At 47.4% G+C, this 19407-nt stretch overlaps 1 protein-coding gene across 1 annotated transcript in view; it reads left to right on the top strand.

Moving 5' to 3' along the window:
• The window catches only part of DGKB (diacylglycerol kinase beta), a 903118-nt gene that overhangs the window by 58136 nt on the left and 825575 nt on the right, over window positions 1–19407 (top strand). Inside the window, exon 2 of the mRNA XM_063924421.1 lies at window positions 6794–6870. Within this exon, the coding sequence (XP_063780491.1) occupies window positions 6794–6870 (77 nt within the window). The remainder of the gene's footprint in view (window positions 1–6793; window positions 6871–19407) is intronic.

The raw sequence follows: 19407 nt of genomic DNA on the forward strand, positions 1-19407 counted from the left end.
CCCGAACTTCAGCCTTTTCACACGGGTCCGAGATAGACTCGGATCTTCCCGCCTTGCTCGGTTAACCCGAGCGCGCCCGAACGTCATCATCCCGCTGTCAGATTCTCGCGAGGCTCGTATTCTATCGCGAGACTCGGATTCTATATAAGGAGCCGCGCGTCGCCGCCATTTTCACACGTGCATTGAGATTGATAGGGAGAGGACGTGGCTGGCGTCCTCTCCGTTAGAATAGATAGAGACACTTGAGTGGATTTACTACTAACTTAGTAATTTTGGGGAGCATTAGGAGTACTCAGAGTGCAGAGTTTTGCTGATAGTTACTAGTGACCACCACTAGTTTTATTTATTATTTAATATAATCCGTTCTCTGCCTGAAAAAAAACGATACACAGTCACATACCATATCTGTGCTCAGCCTCAGTGTGCTGCATGATAATATCATCTATGTATATCTGACTGTGCTGAGTGCTCACTGCTCACACAGCTGAATTGTGGGGGAGACTGTGGTGCAGTTATAGCAGGAGTACAGTGCACACTTTTGCTGCCAGTGTGACTGACCAGTGACCACCAGTATATTGTCTGCCTGAAAAAGTTAAACACTCCTGTGGTGTTTTTTTTTTTATTCTATAAACGCATTCTGCTGACAGTGTCCAGCAGGTCCGTCATTCATTATATTATATAAATATTTACCTGCAGTAGTGTTATATTTTTTTTGTTCATCTCTATCATCTTTATCATCTCTATATTAGCAGACGCAGTACGGTAGTCCACGGCTGTGGCTACCTCTGTGTCGTCAGTGCTCGTCCATAATTGTATACCTACCTGTGGTGGGGTTTATTTTTCTATCTTCTTCATACTAGTAGTTTAGGAGTCTGCTGACAGTGTCCAGCAGGTCCGTCATTATATTATATATACCTGCAGTAGTGATATATATATATTTATTATATCATTATCATCCAGTCTATACTAGCAGACGCAGTACGGTAGTCCACGGTTGTAGCTACCTCTGTGTCGTCAGTGCTCGTCCATAATTGTATACCTACCTGTGGTGGGGTTTATTTTTCTATCTTCTTCATACTAGTAGTTTAGGAGTCTGCTGACAGTGTCCAGCAGGTCCGTCATTATATTATATATACCTGCAGTAGTGATATATATATATTTTTTATATCATTATCATCTCTATACTAGCAGACGCAGTACGGTAGTCCACGGCTGTAGCTACCTCTGTGTCGTCAGTGCTCGTCCATAATTGTATACCTACCTGTGGTGGGGTTTATTTTTCTATCTTCTTCATACTAGTAGTTTAGGAGTCTGCTGACAGTGTCCAGCAGGTCCGTCATTATATTATATATACCTGCAGTAGTGATATATATATATTTTTTATATCATTATCATCTCTATACTAGCAGACGCAGTACGGTAGTCCACGGCTGTAGCTACCTCTGTGTCGTCAGTGCTCGTCCATAATTGTATACCTACCTGTGGTGGGTTTTTTTTTTCTATCTTCTTCAACCACCACCAGTTTTATTTATTATTTAATATAATCCGTTCTCTGCCTGAAAAAAAACGATACACAGTCACATACCATATCTGTGCTCAGCCTCAGTGTGCTGCATGATAATATCATCTATGTATATCTGACTGTGCTGAGTGCTCACTGCTCACACAGCTGAATTGTGGGGGAGACTGGGGTGCAGTTATAGCAGGAGTACAGTGCACACTTTTGCTGCCAGTGTGACTGACCAGTGACCACCAGTATATTGTCTGCCTGCAAAAGTTAAACACTCCTGTGGTGTTTTTTTTATTTTTTCTATAAACGCATTCTGCTGACAGTGTCCAGCAGGTCCGTCATTCATTATATTATATAAATATTTACCTGCAGTAGTGTTATATTTTTTTTGTTCATCTCTATCATCTTTATTATCTCTATATTAGCAGACGCAGTACGGTAGTCCACGGCTGTAGCTACCTCTGTGTCGTCAGTGCTCGTCCATAATTGTATACCTACCTGTGGTGGGTTTTTTTTTTCTATCTTCTTCATACTAGTAGTTTAGGAGTCTGCTGACAGTGTCCAGCAGGTCCGTCATTATATTATATATACCTGCAGTAGTGATATATATATATTTTTTATATCATTATCATCTCTATACTAGCAGACGCAGTACGGTAGTCCACGGCTGTAGCTACCTCTGTGTCGTCAGTCACTCGTCATCCATAAGTATACTAGTATCCATCCATCTCCATTGTTTACCTGAGGTGCCTTTTAGTTGTGCCTATTAAAAATGGAGAACAAAAATGTTGAGGTTCCAAAAATAGGGAAAGATCAAGATCCACTTCCACCTCGTGCTGAAGCTGCTGCCACTAGTCATGTCCGAGACGATGAAATTCCATCAACGTCGTCTGCCAAGGCCGATGCCCAATGTCATAGTACAGAGCATGTAAAATCCAAAACACAAAATATCAGTAAAAAAAGGACTAAAAAATCTAAAATAAAATCGTCGTAGGAGAAGCGTAAACTTGCCAATATGCCATTTACCACACGGAGTGGCAAGGAACGGCTGAGGCCCTGGCCTATGTTCATGGCTAGTGGTTCAGCTTCACATGAGGATGGAAGCACTCAGCCTCTCGCTAGAAAAATGAAAAGACTTAAGCTGGCAAAAGCACAGCAAAGAACTGTGCGTTCTTCGAAATCACAAATCCACAAGGAGAGTCCAATTGTGTCGGTTGCGATGCCTGACCTTCCCAACACTGGACGTGAAGAGCATGCGCCTTCCACCATTTGCACGCCCCCTGCAAGTGCTGGAAGGAGCACCCGCAGTCCAGTTCCTGATAGTCAGATTGAAGATGTCAGTGTTGAAGTACACCAGGATGAGGAGGATATGGGTGTTGCTGGCGCTGGGGAGGAAATTGACAAGGAGGATTCTGATGGTGAGGTGGTTTGTTTAAGTCAGGCACCCGGGGAGACACCTGTTGTCCGTGGGAGGAATATGCCTGGTGAAAATACCAAAAAAACAGCTCTTCGGTGTGGAAGTATTTCAACAGAAATGCGGACAACAGGTGTCAAGCCGTGTGTTGCCTTTGTCAAGCTGTAATAAGTAGGGGTAAGGACGTTAACCACCTCGGAACATCCCCCCCTTATACGTCACCTGCAGCGCATTCATCATAAGTCAGTGACAAGTTCAAAAACTTTGGGCGACAGCGGAAGCAGTCCACTGACCAGTAAATCCCTTCCTCTTGTAACCAAGCTCACGGAAACCACCCCACCAACTCCCTCAGTGTCAATTTCCTCCTTCCCCAGGAATGCCAATAGTCCTGCAGGCCATGTCACTGGCAATTCTGACGAGTCCTCTCCTGCCTGGGATTCCTCCGATGCATCCTTGCGTGTAACGCCTACTGCTGCTGGCGCTGCTGTTGTTGCTGCTGGAAGTCGATGGTCATCCCAGAGGGTAAGTCGTAAGACGACTTTTACTACTTCCACCAAGCAATTGACTGTCCAACAGTCCTTTGCGAGGAAGATGAAATATCACAGCAGTCATCCTGCTGCAAAGCGGATAACTGAGGCCTTGGCATCCTGGGCGGTGAGAAACGTGGTTCCGGTATCCATCATTACTGCAGAGCCAACTATAGACTTGTTTGAGGTACTGTGTCCCCGGTACCAAATACCATCTAGGTTCCATTTCTCTAGGCAGGCGATACCGAAAATGTACACAGACCTCAGAAAAAGACTCACCAGTGTCCTAAAAAATGCAGTTGTACCCAATGTCCACTTAACCACGGACATGTGGACAAGTGGAGCAGGGCAGACTCAGGACTATATGACTGTGACAGCCCACTGGGTAGATGTATTGACTCCCGCCGCAAGAACAGCAGCGGCGGCACCAGTAGCAGCATCTCGCAAACGCCAACTCTTTCCTAGGCAGGCTACGCTTTGTATCACCGCTTTCCAGAATACGCACACAGCTGAAAACCTCTTACGGCAACTGAGGAAGATCATCGCAGAATGGCTTACCCCAATTGGACTCTCCTGTGGATTTGTGGCATCGGACAACGCCAGCAATATTGTGTGTGCATTAAATCTGGGCAAATTCCAGCACGTCCCATGTTTTGCACATACCTTGAATTTGGTGGTGCAGAATTATTTAAAAAACGACAGGGGCGTGCAAGAGATGCTGTCGGTGGCCAGAAGAATTGCGGGACACTTTCGGCGTACAGGCACCACGTACAGAAGACTGGAGCAACACCAAAAACGCCTGAACCTGCCCTGCCATCATCTGAAGCAAGAAGTGGTAACGAGGTGGAATTCAACCCTCTATATGCTTCAGAGGTTGGAGGAGCAGCAAAAGGCCATTCAAGCCTATACAACTGACCACGATATAGGAGGTGGAATGCACCTGTCTCAAGCGCAGTGGAGAATGATTTCAACGTTGTGCAAGGTTCTGCAACCTTTTGAACTTGCCACACGTGAAGTCAGTTCAGACACTGCCAGCCTGAGTCAGGTCATTCCCCTCATCAGGCTTTTGCAGAAGAAGCTGGAGACATTGAAGGAGGAGCTAACACTGAGCGATTCCGCTAGGCATGTGGGACTTGTGGATGGAGCCCTTAATTCGCTTAACAAGGATTCACAGGTGGTCAATCAGTTGAAATCAGAGCACTACATTTTGGCCACCGTGCTCGATCCTAGATTTAAAACCTACCTTGGATCTCTCTTTCCGGCAGACACAAGTCTGCAGGGGTTCAAAGAACTGCTGGTGAGAAAATTGTCAAGTCAAGCGGAACGCGACCTGTCAACATCTCCTCCTTCACATTCTCCCGCAACTGGGGGTGCGAGGAAAAGGCTCAGAATTCAGAGCCCACCCGCTGGCGGTGATGCAGGGCAGTCTGGAGCGACTGCTGATGCTGACATCTGGTCCGGACTGAAGGACCTGCCAACGATTACGGACATGTCGTCTACTGGCACTGCATATGATTCTCTCTCCATTGAAAGAATGGTGGAGGATTATATGAGTGACCGCATCCAAGTAGGCACGTCAGACAGTCCGTACGTATACTGGCAGGAAAAAGAGGCAATTTGGAGGCCCTTGCACAAACTGGCTTTATTCTACCTAAGTTGCCCTCCCACAAGTGTGTGCTCCGAAAGAGTGTTTAGTGCCGCCGCTCACCTTGTCAGCAATCGGCGTACGAGGTTACTTCCAGAAAATGTGGAGAAGATGATGTTCATTAAAATGAATTATAATCAATTCCTCCATGGAGACATTCACCAGCAGCAATTGCCTCCACAAAGTACACAGGGAGCTGTGATGGTGGATTCCAGTGGGGACGAATTGATAATCTGTGAGGAGGGGGATGTACACGGTGATGAATCGGAGGATGATGATGAGGTGGACATCTTGCCTCTGTAGAGCCAGTTTGTGCAAGGAGAGATTAATTGCTTCTTTTTTGGTGGGGGTCCAAACCAACCCGTCATTTCAGTCACAGTCGTGTGGCAGACCCTGTCACTGAAATGATGGGTTGGTTAAAGTGTGCATGTCCTGTTGTTTATACAACATAAGGGTGGGTGGTAGGGCCCAAGGACAATTCCATCTTGCACCTCTTTTTTCTTTCATTTTTCTTTGCGTCATGTGCTGTTTGGGGAGTGTTTTTTGGAAGGGCCATCCTGCGTGACACTGCATTGCCACTCCTAGATGGGCCAGGTGTTTGTGTCGGCCACTTGGGTCGCTGAGCTTAGTCATCCAGCGACCTCGGTGCAAATTTTAGGACTAAAAATAATATTGTGAGGTGTGAGGTGTTCAGAATAGACTGAAAATGAGTGGAAATTATGGTTATTGAGGTTAATAATACTTTGGGATCAAAATGACCCCCAAATTCTATGATTTAAGCTGTTTTTTAGGGTTTTTTGGGAAAAAAACATCCGAATCCAAAACACACCTGAATCCGACAAAAAAAATTCGGTGAGGTTTTGCCAAAACGCGTTCGAACCCAAAACACGGCCACGGAACCGAACCCAAAACCAAAACACAAAACCCGAAAAATTTCCGGTGCACATCTCTACATTTTACTGGGCTGTGCAGGAGAAAATTAAAAATAGGGGAAAATAAAAATAAAAAATAAAGAATAACTTCAATACCATTGATTAGAACGAATAATTCCAGTGATTTTGTCATTTTCTTCCAGTGATTTGGACCAATAATACCATTGATTAGAACGATTAATTCCTGTGATATTGAGGTGTTTGTGTCGCTTAGCTTAGCCGTCCAGCGACCACAGTGCACCTCTTTTTCTCTTTTCTTTGCATCATGTGCTGTTTGGGGCCAATTTTTTTGAAGTGCCATCCTGTCTGCCACTGCAGTGCCACTCCTAGATGGGCCAGGTGTTTGTGCCGCCCTCTTGGGTCGCTTAGCTTAGTCATCCAGCGACCTCGGTGCAAATTTTAGGACTAAAAATAGTATTGTGAGGTGTAAGGTGTTCAGAATAGACTGGAAATGAGTGGAAATTGTGTTTATTGAGGTTAATAATACTATAGGATCAAAATTACCCCCAAATTCTATGATTTAAACTGTTTTTAAGGGGTTTTTGAAGAAAAAAAACACCCAAATCCAAAACACACCCGAATCCGACAAAAAAATTTCAGGGAGGTTTTGCCAAAATGCGTCCGAATCCAAAACACGGCTGCGGAACCGAATCCAAAACCAAAACACAAAACCCGAAAAATTTCCGGTGCACATCTCTAATTTAAACTAACAAAACATTTCAAAAATTGTAATCACTGTCTTCTGTTTTCCTCTCTTTCTTCAAGATTCAACAAAGAAACTTAAGGATGTGTTAGAAGAGTTTCATGGCCATGGAGTATTGGCGAAATATAACCCTGAAGAGGTAATCCTTCCGTCTGTTTGTCTATATTGATATTGTCACCTTCCATTGTTTAAACTGACGTATATAATATAAATAGGTCGTCTATGAAAAAGGTTCCTTATAAAAGTGACAGCTTAAGGACAGCACTTGTCTTAGTAACAATCTAGATGTTTTAGAAGATTTGTGCAAAGTTATTTAGATTGAAAAAAAGATATACAGTATATATCAACTTGTCAACCTCCTGGTTGAGCTGGATAATTGCAACAAAACTCCTGTGAAAGCACAAAGGTGTAAAAAGAGGACAAATATTCCTTGAATTGATATTAGCAATTAGACTAATCTTTGATCGACAAATAGGAATAAATTTACTATGTGGCGATTTTCAAAGCTTCCGTGTCTTTGGCACTTTCTGTTGCTGGATTTGAAAGGGCAATTATATTTAAATCAAAACCAGGAGTGTTTTTTGAATTGACTGTAGTTGCCCCTTTAAGTAAAGTCACTGAAACTGCTTAAGGGGGGTAATTCCAAGTTGATCGCAGCAGGAAATTTTTTAGCAGTTGGGCAAAACCATGTGCACTGCAGGGGGGGCAGATATAACATGTGCAGGGAGAGTTAGATTTGGGTGGGGTGTGTTCAATCTGCAATCTAAATTGCAGTGTAAAAATAGAGCAGCCAGTATTTACCCTGCACAGAAATAAAATAACCCACCCAAATCTAACTCTCTCTGCACATTTTATATCTGCCTCCCCTGCAGTGCACATGGTTTTGCCCAATTGCTATCAAAAATCCTGCTGCAATCAACTTGGAATTACCCCCAAGATGCGTTGACTTTGAAAAGCATCATAGAACATTTATCCCATAGTTTTATTAAGGATTGCAGTCCTATATATTGTTTTTTTTAAAAGCAGATGTCCAATTATGTATTCTATGTGTGGGCAGTGTCTATAGCTTGTTAGAGTATCTTCCGTGCTGTTACTGTAAAGAACTCTTGGTGCCCATACACCTAAAGATTTATCTTCCAATCTGGCTGGTTGGAAAGAAAATCTGGTAATGGTTGGGAGCAAAGGACAGTTGACCATTAGGAATGGTAAACTGTCATTTGCTCCCATCCATGTCATTTGCTGACATCCATTACCAGATTTTCGTTCCAACCAGCCAGATTGGAAGATAAATCTTTAGATGTATGAACATGAAAACCCTGACTGTCTGTTTTGTTCTCTTGGTGTAAATATGGAAGAATGGGGAATGTGAGAGCTCTTCTCAATATGAATTGCGATATGTCGATTGAAATTATCCTTTTCCAATAGATAGATTAGAAACAACTTTAAAGATGACCAAATTTCCACCATTAGGCACCTTTAAAGTTGATAAAAAATATTCCAAAATAATTGTAAAACTTTGGGAACTGAGCGACAGTAAATGATGTTGTTACCATTAAACTAGGGTCTCTCTAACTGTGGACCTGATTCAGACCTCTGCGAATTAGCAGAGGTTTGCGATCACACAATCGCCGACCCAAACAGAGTGAATACCCGCCCTGTGCAAGTCTGCGTACGCTGTGCAAAAAGTTATGCGTACGCCGGTCGGCTGCAAATCCGCTCACAACTCACTCACCATCGAATGATTTTTCCACTGTATGCAGTCTGTGCGTAGCCCAGAACTTATTCCTGCAGTGCGATACAAACAGGCTGTTCGGGGCAGAAGCTGACGTCACACACCCTCCCTGAAAACGCTTGGGAACACCTGCGTTTTTCCTGACACTCCCAGAAAACGTCCAGTTACCACACCCAAGTGTCCGCTTCCTGTCAATCAACTTGCGTACGCCTAGCGATCACAAAAGACGCTGAATTCTTTTGCAGTTTGGCCTCGCATATGCGCACTATGATCCATAGACATGCGCAGTCGATCGATAATCGTCAGCCCTGCGAAAACGCGCAACAGTGGTCAGGTCTGAATCGGGCCTTGTATTCAGTTCTTCTAGGATGTCCTCAGTTTTTAAAAGAAACAAAAACTTGTAGTTAAAAAGAACATTTAAAATGCACACAGCATCACAGAGTAGTTCAGACAGGCCCGGGAAAGACAGGGGGCGGGACTATATTCTGAGACGTCACTTAACGGGTGAAAAAACTATGAAAAATACTACAAGACTGGAAGTGAGTGGCCCTGCGAGCTGTGAAAGAGGAGGAGTGAGCCCCCGCGCAGCGTGCGCACTGCAGAGGGGGATATTTCTCCTAGTATACAGCTTGCCGAGCCCTTCACACAATACTGCATCCATGTAATAATTACCCACTCCCCTTCACTCTCTGAGCCACTGATTCTATGTCGAATCGAGGCGTGGGGACGGGGGGGAAGGCACGATCAGGGAGGAGTTACACAACGCGGATGGTATAGGATATTCTGGAAACTGTTTTGCAGATTTCCTTCCATGTAAAGTGTAAACATTTTGGAATGGGATTATCTCGTCAGCAGGGGCAAGTACTGAACATTCTCTATTCGCCTGTGTTGCTGGGAGCTTTTTATATTCCTCTGTAACTATCATTTTGTGCTAGAATTAAATGATACATACTGTACATAAACCTTAAAGTTCTGATAACAATCTGATGAGCAAAGAAAAGACATAAGCCCTGTAATCAGTTAATTACATTAGCAGAATTAATTCATTTCTTAATTACAGCACATCACCCATCTAAAGCAATCACATTACTTTAAATTGCCTAATGCATTTATACAAGAACCTAAAACAACATTAACTGTGTAAATTAAATAGAGACGTCTTCATCGCCTGATGATCTGTAGGTTGTAGGTCCCCACTTTTTAAATGGATGGAAACTGAACAATCTGTTAACTAATGAGAGCGCCAGGAGATGTCTAGATGGGGATGTAGTTAATACACCGGCTGTCGGGATCCCGGCGTTCAGGATCCCAATGCCGGAATCCCGACAGCCGGTAAAATGCCGACGGTCGGAATACCGACCGCTCCCCGGTAGTCTCACTGGAGTGATGGGGCCACGCAACCACTCGACGGAGAATAGAACCGGTGGCGAGCATGTGTTAGTATACTTATCGAACAGTTGTCGAGATCCTGCGCATTGGGATGCCGCTATTGGTATTCTGACCGCTGGCATCCCAAGCACCTAGATCCCGTTACCAACCCCCCTGAATGATGTGCTCCGGCTCACCACCTATCAGGGTGCTGAATACCCACTAGATGGGAGTTCCCAACCGCGATCTTCAAAGCACACTAACAGTCCAGGTTTTCAGGCTATCCATACATCAGCTCAGGTGACTTAATTAGTATCTCAGTTATTTTGATGTAACCATCTGTGCTTATACATGGATATCCTTAAAATGTGGACTGTTAGCGTGCCCTGGGGATGGTGTTTGGGAAACACTGCACTACAGTAGATGGTCCGCTTTGCCTGCAGGAGGCTGCGGAAGTCTTGTGATCTCAGGATGAGAATGACGCCACAGTCTGAGAGAGAGAGAAGATTGAGCAGCACACACCGTTTTCCTCTTCTTGCATCAGTGTGACAGGAAATTGATGTGATTACATTTAATTTGCTTAAAATATATGAATTCGCTGCAAGGGGTTGACCTAAATCGAATAAAAGTGACAGTGTGCTTTGTGTGGGAACATGATTTCAACTATTTTTTCTTTCTCTGACGTCCTAGTGGATGCTGGGGACTCCGTCAGGACCATGGGGAATAGCGGCTCCGCAGGAGACAGGGCACAAAATTTAAAAGTTTGACCACTAGGTGGTGTGTACTGGCTCCTCCCCCTATGACCCTCCTCCAAGCCTCAGTTAGGTTTTTGTGCCCGTCCGAGCAGGGTGCAATCTAGGTGGCTCTCATAAAGAGCTGCTTAGAGTAAAAGTTTTGATAGTTTTATTATTTTCAGTGAGTCCTGCTGGCAACAGGCTCACTGCAACGAGGGACCTAGGGGAGAAGAAGTGAACTCACCTGCGTGCAGGATGGATTTGCTTCTTAGGCTACTGGACACTAGCTCCAGAGGGACGATCACAGGTACAGCCTGGATGGGTCACCGGAGCCGCGCCGCCGACCCCCTTGCAGATGCCGAAGTAAGAAGAGGTCCAGAAACCGGCGGCTGAAGGCCTTTCAGTCTTCATGAGGTAGCGCACAGCACTGCAGCTGTGCGCCATTGCGCTCAGGCACACTTCACACCGGCGGTCACTGAGGGTGCAGGGCGCTGGGGGGGGCGCCCTGGGCAGCAATGTTAATACCTTTCTGGCTAAAAAGAATACATCACATATAGTCCATGAGGCTATATGGATGTATTTCACCCCTGCCAGGTCTCAGAAAAACCGGGAGAAGAGCCCGCCGGAATAGGGGGCGGGGCCTATCTCCTCAGCACACAGCGCCATTTTCCTACACAGCTCCGCTGCTAGGAAGGCTCCCAGGCTCTCCCCTGCACTGCACTACAGAAACAGGGTAAAAAACAGAGAGGGGGGGCATTTTTTGGCGATATTATATATATTTAAGCAGCTATAAGGAAACAACACTTATATAAGGTTGTTCCTATATAATTATAGCGCTTTGGTGTGTGCTGGCAAACTCTCCCTCTGTCTCCCCAAAGGGCTAGTGGGGTCCTGTCTTCTATCAGAGCATTCCCTGTGTGTCTGCTGTGTGTCGGTACGTGTGTGTCGACATGTATGAGGACGATGTTGGTGTGGAGGCGGAGCAATTGCCGGTAATGGTGATGTCACCCCCTAGGGAGTCGACACCGGAATGGATGGCTTTGTTTATGGAATTACGTGATAATGTCAGCACGCTGCAAAAGTCGGTTGATGACATGAGACGACCGGCAAACCAGTTAGTACCTGTACAGGCGTCTCAAACACCGTCAGGGGCTGTAAAACGCCCTTTGCCTCAGTCGGTCGACACAGACCCAGACACGGACACCGAATCTAGTGTCGACGGTGAAGAAACGAACGTATTTTCCAGTAGGGCCACACGTTATATGATCACGGCAATGAAGGAGGCTTTGCATATCTCTGATACTGCAAGTACCACAAAAAGGGGTATTATGTGGGGTCTGAAAAAACTACCTGTAGTTTTTCCTGAATCAGAGGAATTGAATGACGTGTGTGATGAAGCGTGGGTTAACCCTGATAAAAAACTGCTAATTTCAAAGAAGTTATTGGCGTTATACCCTTTCCCGCCAGAGGTTAGGGCGCGCTGGGAAACACCCCCTAGGGTGGACAAGGCGCTCACACGTTTATCCAAACAAGTGGCGTTACCGTCTCCTGATACGGCCGCCCTCAAGGATCCAGCTGATAGGAGGCTGGAAAATACTCTAAAAAGTATATACACACATACTGGTGTTATACTGCGACCAGCAATCGCCTCAGCTTGGATGTGCAGTGCTGGGGTGGCTTGGTCGGATTCCCTGACTGAAAATATTGATACCCTGGATAGGGACAGTATTTTATTGACTATAGAGCAATTAAAGGATGCATTCCTTTATATGCGAGATGCACAGAGGGATATCTGCACTCTGGCATCAAGAGTAAGTGCGATGTCCATATCTGCCAGAAGAAGTCTATGGACACGACAGTGGTCAGGCGATGCGGATTCCAAACGGCATATGGAAGTATTGCCGTATAAAGGGGAGGAATTATTTGGGGTCGGTCTATCGGATTTGGTAGCCACGGCAACAGCCGGGAAGTCCACCTTTTTACCTCAAGTCCCCTCCCAGCAGAAAAAGACGCAGTCTTTTCAGCCGCAGTCCTTTCGTTCCTATAAGAACAAGCGAGCAAAAGGACATTCATATTTGCCCCGAGGCAAAGGAAAGGGTAAGAGACTGCAGCAAGCAGCCCCTTCCCAGGAGCAGAAGTCCTCCCCGGCTTCTGCAAAGGCCTCAGCATGACGCTGGGACCTTACAAGCGGACTCAGGGGCGGTGGGGGGTCGCCTCAAGAATTTCAGCGCACAGTGGGCTCACTCGCAGGTGGACCCCTGGATCCTGCAGGTAGTATTTCAGGGTTACAGGTTGGAATTCGAGAAGTCTCCCCCTCGCCGGTTCCTAAAATCTGCTTTGCCAACGTCTCCCTCAGACAGGGCGACGGTATTGGAAGCCATTCACAAGCTGTATTCTCAGCAGGTGATAATCAAGGTACCCCTTCTACAACAGGGAAAGGGGTATTACTCCACGCTATTTGTGGTACCGAAGCCGGACGGCTCGGTAAGACCTATCCTAAATCTGAAATCTCTGAACCTGTACATACAAAAATTCAAGTTCAAGATGGAGTCACTCAGAGCAGTGATAGCGAATCTGGAAGAAGGGGATTTTATGGTGTCCTTGGACATCAAGGATGCTTACCTTCATGTCCCAATTTGCCCTTCACACCAAGGGTACCTCAGGTTCGTGGTACAAAACTGTCATTATCAGTTTCAGACGCTGCCGTTTGGATTGTCCACGGCACCCAGGGTCTTTACCAAGGTAATGGCCGAAATGATGATCCTTCTTCGAAGAGAAGGCGTATTAATTATCCCTTACTTGGACGATCTCCTGATAAGGGCAAGATCCAGAGAACAGCTGGAGGTCGGAGTAGCACTAACTCAAGTAGTGCTCCAACAGCACGGGTGGATTCTGAATTTTCCAAAATCCCAACTAATCCCGACGACACGTCTGCTGTTCCTAGGGATGATTCTGGACACTGTTCAGAAAAAGGTATTTCTTCCGGAGGAGAAAGCCAGGGAGTTATCCGAACTCGTCAGGAACCTCCTAAAACCAGGGACAGTGTCTGTGCATCAATGCACAAGAGTCCTGGGAAAAATGGGGGTCTCTCTGCTATGGTGGTTGCAGAGTGCTCATCTGTTAGAGGGCCGCAGATTCGGCATACAGAACTGGGTCCTAGTGACCACGGATGCCAGCCTGAGAGGCTGGGGAGCGGTCACACAAGGAAGAAACTTCCAGGGCGTGTGGTCAAGCCTGGAAACGTCTCTTCACATAAATATACTGGAACTAAGAGCAATCTACAATGCTCTAAGCCTGGCAAAACCTCTGCTTCAGGGTCAGCCGGTGTTGATCCAGTCGGACAACATCACGGCAGTCGCCCACGTAAACAGACAGGGCGGCACAAGAAGCAGGAGGGCAATGGCAGAAGCTGCAAGGATTCTTCGCTGGGCGGAAAATCATGTGATAGCACTGTCAGCAGTGTTCATCCCGGGAGTGGACAACTGGGAAGCAGACTTCCTCAGCAGACACGATCTTCACCCGGGAGAGTGGGGACTTCATCCAGAAGTCTTCCACATGATTGTAGTCCATTGGGAAAGACCAATGGTGGACATGATGGCGTCCCGCCTCAACAAAAAACTGGACAGATATTGCGCCAGGTCAAGAGACCCTCAGGCAATAGCTGTGGACGCTCTGGTAACACCATGGGTGTACCAGTCAGTGTATGTGTTCCCTCCTCTGCCTCTCATACCCAAGGTACTGAGAATTATACGGCAAAGGGGAGTAAGAACGATACTAGTGGCTCCGGACTGGCCAAGAAGGACTTGGTACCCGGAACTTCAGTAGATGCTCACGGAAGATCCGTGGCCTCTACCTCTAAGAAGGGATCTGCTTCAGCAGGGACCGTGTCTATTCCAAGACTTACCGCGGCTGCGTTTGACGGCATGGCGGTTGAACGCCGGATCCTAAGGGAAAAAGGCATTCCGGAAGAGGTCATCCCTACCCTGGTCAAAGCCAGGAAGGAGGTGACTGCACAACATTATCACCGCATTTGGAGAAAATATGTTGCATGGTGTGAGGCCAGGAAGGCCCCGACAGAGGAATTTCAACTGGGTCGATTCCTACATTTCCTGCAAACAGGATTATCTATGGGCCTCAAATTAGGGTCCATTAAGGTTCAAATTTCGGCCCTGTCGATTTTCTTCCAGAAAGAATTGGCTTCAGTTCCTGAAGTCCAGACTTTTGTAAAAGGAGTACTACATATACAACCCCCGGTTGTGCCCCCAGTGGCACCGTGGGATCTCAATGTAGTTTTGGATTTTCTCAAATCCCATTGGTTTGAGCCACTCAAATCGGTAGATTTGAAATATCTTACATGGAAAGTAACCATGCTACTGGCCCTGGCTTCAGCCAGGAGAGTGTCGGAATCGGCGGCTTTATCGTATAAAAGCCCATATCTGATTTTCCATTCGGACAGGGCAGAATTGAGGACGCGTCCTCATTTTCTGCCTAAGGTGGTATCAGCGTTTCACCTGAACCAGCCTATTGTGGTGCCTGCGGCTACTAGCGATTTGGAGGATTCCAAGTTGCTGGACGTTGTCAGAGCATTGAAAATATATATTTCAAGGACGGCTGGAGTCAGAAAATCTGACTCGCTGTTTATACTGTATGCACCCAACAAGCTGGGTGCTCCTGCTTCTAAGCAGACGATTGCTCGTTGGATTTGTAGCACAATTCAACTTGCACATTCTGTGGCAGGCCTGCCACAGCCTAAATCTGTCAATGCCCACTCCACATGGAAGGTGGGCTCATCTTGGGCGGCTGCCCGAGGGGTCTCGGCATTACAACTCTGCCGAGCAGCTACGTGGTCAGGGGAGAACACGTTTGTAAAATTCTACAAATTTGATACCCTGGCTAAGGAGGACCTGGAGTTCTCTCATTCGGTGCTGCAGAGACATCCGCACTCTCCCGCCCGTTTGGGAGCTTTGGTATAATCCCCATGGTCCTGACGGAATCCCCAGCATCCACTAGGACGTCAGAGAAAATAAGAATTTACTCACCGGTAATTCTATTTCTCGTAGTCCGTAGTGGATGCTGGGCGCCCATCCCAAGTGCGGATTGTCTGCAATACTTGTACATAGTTATTGTTACAAAAAAATCGGGTTGTTTATTGTTGTGAGCCATCTTTTCAGAGGCTCCTACGTTATCATACTGTTAACTGGGTTCAGATCACAAGTTGTACGGTGTGATTGGTGTGGCTGGTATGAGTCTTACCCGGGATTCAAAATCCTTCCTTATTGTGTACGCTCGTCCGGGCACAGTATCCTAACTGAGGCTTGGAGGAGGGTCATAGGGGGAGGAGCCAGTACACACCACCTAGTGGTCAAACTTTTAAATTTTGTGCCCTGTCTCCTGCGGAGCCGCTATTCCCCATGGTCCTGACGGAGTCCCCAGCATCCACTACGGACTACGAGAAATAGAATTACCGGTGAGTAAATTCTTATTTTTTTCCTTACCAGTCGGTATACAAAACAAATATACTCCATTTGGAAGTATACTGTGGTAATAACACTCCTTCATTCTATAGAGCCTCCTGTGATATACACACCCACGGTGCACGAGCAGGGTTTATTTTCCTGTAGAAGGAAGCGGCAGAGGATTTCATTCAAACATCATCATTCTCCCGAGTCAGAGCACAACCTGAATGGCCGGGCAGCTGTCTAGTTAGCTCTCCTGACACAAGGCATGTTATATATGGCCGCTGAACTGCGCGTGTTAAACTACGATTTTAATTCTGGGATGAGGTCTCCCTTAAACCTTAAACCAAACCTGATTCAGATTTGTATGGAATGTACATGTTGCACACAGTGGACTGATTATTTGCCACTGCCAGGGCTTTAAGTGGTCCTGGAGAGGTGGGGGAACTCATTTTCCCCGCCACCCGCGTGCGCGCTGCAAAATGGGTGTGTGGCCTCACTAGGAAGGGGCGTGGCCACACAATAGTACCCCCAATTCAAAATAAAGCCTCACAGTAGCACAATCTTATTCACATTGCCCCACATATTAGTGTCCTTTACACACACAATTCCCACAGTAGCAGTGCCACTTACACACACAATACCCACACAGTACCAGTGCCGCTTACACACACAATACCCACACAGTACCAGTGCCGCTTACACACACAATACCCACACAGTAGCAGTGCCGCTTACACACACACAATACCCACACAGTACCAGTGCCGCTTACACACACAATACCCACACAGTACCAGTGCCGCTTACACACACAATACCCACACAGTAGCAGTGCCACTTACACACACAATACCCACACAGTAGCAGTGCCGCTTACACACACAATACCCACACAGTACCAGTGCCGCTTACACACACAATACCCACACAGTACCAGTGCCGCTTACACACACAATACCCACACAGTACCAGTGCCGCTTACACACACACAATACCCACACAGTACCTGTGCCGCTTACACACACAATACCCACACAGTACCAGTGCCGCTTACACACACAATACCCACACAGTAGCAGTGCCGCTTACACACACAATACCCACACAGTAGCAGTGCCGCTTACACACACAATTCCCACAGTAGCAGTGCCGCTTACACACACAATTCCCACAGTAGCAGTGCCGCTTACACACACAATACCCACACAGTAGCAGTGCCGCTTACACACACAATACCCACACAGTAGCAGTGCCGCTTACACACACAATACCCACACAGTAGCAGTGCCGCTTACACACACAATACCCACACAGTAGCAGTGCCGCTTACACACACAATACCCACACAGTACCAGTGCCGCTTACACACACAATACCCACACAGTACCAGTGCCGCTTACACACACAATACCCACACAGTACCAGTGCCGCTTACACACACAATTCCCACAGTAGCAGTGCCGCTTACACACACAATTCCCACAGTACCAGTGCCGCTTACACACACAATTCCCACAGTAGCAGTGCCGCTTACACACACAATGCTCACAGCAGTCCCCCCCTCCCAATTTTAGATGTGGTGCGCAATGTAGCAGGATATGTTAAACAACCTTTGCTCACCTCCCTTATGTCTTCCATGTGTCCCTTCCGTTTCCTATGTCTGTCACTCTCCTCATGTGTGCATATCTTCATATTAGGTAACCCTCTTACTCCCTATATATTCTCCTTTGTGTCTGATCACCTTCATGTTTCTCTCCTTTACTTACCCCCTACACCTCTCACTCCCTGCTTGGGCATGCCTGCGTTTTTCCAGACACTCCCAGTAAACGGCCATCCACAAACGGCCTCCTCCTGTTAATCACCTTGTGAATGCCCGTGTGCAGAGCCGGCGTTACCCGCTCAGCAAAGGGATGCAAAGCAGGTAGGCGCTAGGCTAGAGAGGCGCTCTCCCTACTTTGCATCCCTCTGCAGTCTGTTGGTGCGGCAGTCGGCAGCTTTGTGAATATGGTCACAGTGCAGCCACAGCGTATACTTTGTTTATTGCAGTCACGATATAGTACAGCAGCAGTGGTCTTCCGGAAGTTAAATAAGAGTGTGCCAACGTGATTGCAGCAAGCTCCACCCCCTTATTCCCCGCAGCGCCTCATACTATTGTTGCTGCTGCGGCCATCCACGACGTGCTCTTCTGCGGCCACCATGAAGTCCCCGGAGTCCTGACAGCTGCGGTCATCAGCGCTCCTGGCCCCCCAGTGAGTATACCAGCATTGTGGCCACCATGGGCAGAGACAGGCAGCGCTCAGCCAGAAATCCGGCATCCCTAGCCGGCGGTCGCGGCTCTGAGCGCTGCACAGCAGTTCAGGTAACAGAGCAGAGGGAGCGAGGGCTGGGTCTGCAAATGGCGCTGAGACGTTAGGATCTTGTGATGTTCAGAGTCAGAGACCCGGACAGTCCCGATGTATCCCCCCCCCCCCCCCCCCGTGCTCCCTCCCCCCTGTTCTGTCAGTGACATCCCCCCAGTGTTCTCTCAAGTGTGTCTCCTCCCCAGTGTTCTGTCAAGTGTGTCACCCCCCTAGTGTTCTGTCAAGTGTGTCACCCCCCTAGTGTTCTGTCAAGTGTCACCCCCCCAGTGTTCAGTCAGGTGTCACCCCTCCAGTGTTCTGTCAAGTGCGTCACCCCTCCCCAGTGATCTGTCAAGTGTGTCACCCCTCCCCAGTGATCTGTCAAGTGTGTCACACCCCCAGTGTTCTGTCAAGTGTGTCACACCCCCACCAGTGTTCTGTAAAGTGTGTCACCCCTCCCCAGTGATCTGTCAAGTGTGTCACACCCCCAGTGTTCTGTCAAGTGTGTCACCCCCCCACCAGTGTTCTGTAAAGTGTGTCACTCCCCCAGTGTTCTGTCAAGTGTGTCACCCCCCCCAGTGTGCTGCCACTTTGTCATCCCCCCCAGTGTTCTGTTAGTGTCACCCCAGTGTTCTGTCACTGTGCCATCCCTCCAGTGATATGTCATTGTGTCACCCCCCCCTCTGTGTTCTGTTACTGTGTCACACCCACCGCTGTGTGTTCTGTCCCAGTCACTGTGTCAGACCCCCCCGCTCCCCCCATCTGTGTTCTATCCCAGTCACCCCCTTCCCATGTGTTCTGTCACTGTGTCGCACCCCGTCTGTGTTCTGTCACTGTGTCACACCCCGTCTGTGTTCTGTCACTGTGTCGCACCCCGTCTGTGTTCTGTCACTGTGTCACACCCCGTCTGTGTTCTGTCACTGTGTCACACCCCGTCTGTGTTCTGCCACTGTGTCGCACACCGTCTGTGTTCTGTCACTGTGTCACACCCCGTCTGTGTTCTGTCACTGTGTCGCACCCCGTCTGTGTTCTGTCACTGTGTCA

This window comes from Pseudophryne corroboree, chromosome 5, assembly GCF_028390025.1.
Source record: "Pseudophryne corroboree isolate aPseCor3 chromosome 5, aPseCor3.hap2, whole genome shotgun sequence".
Taxonomy (NCBI): Eukaryota; Metazoa; Chordata; class Amphibia; order Anura; family Myobatrachidae; genus Pseudophryne; species Pseudophryne corroboree.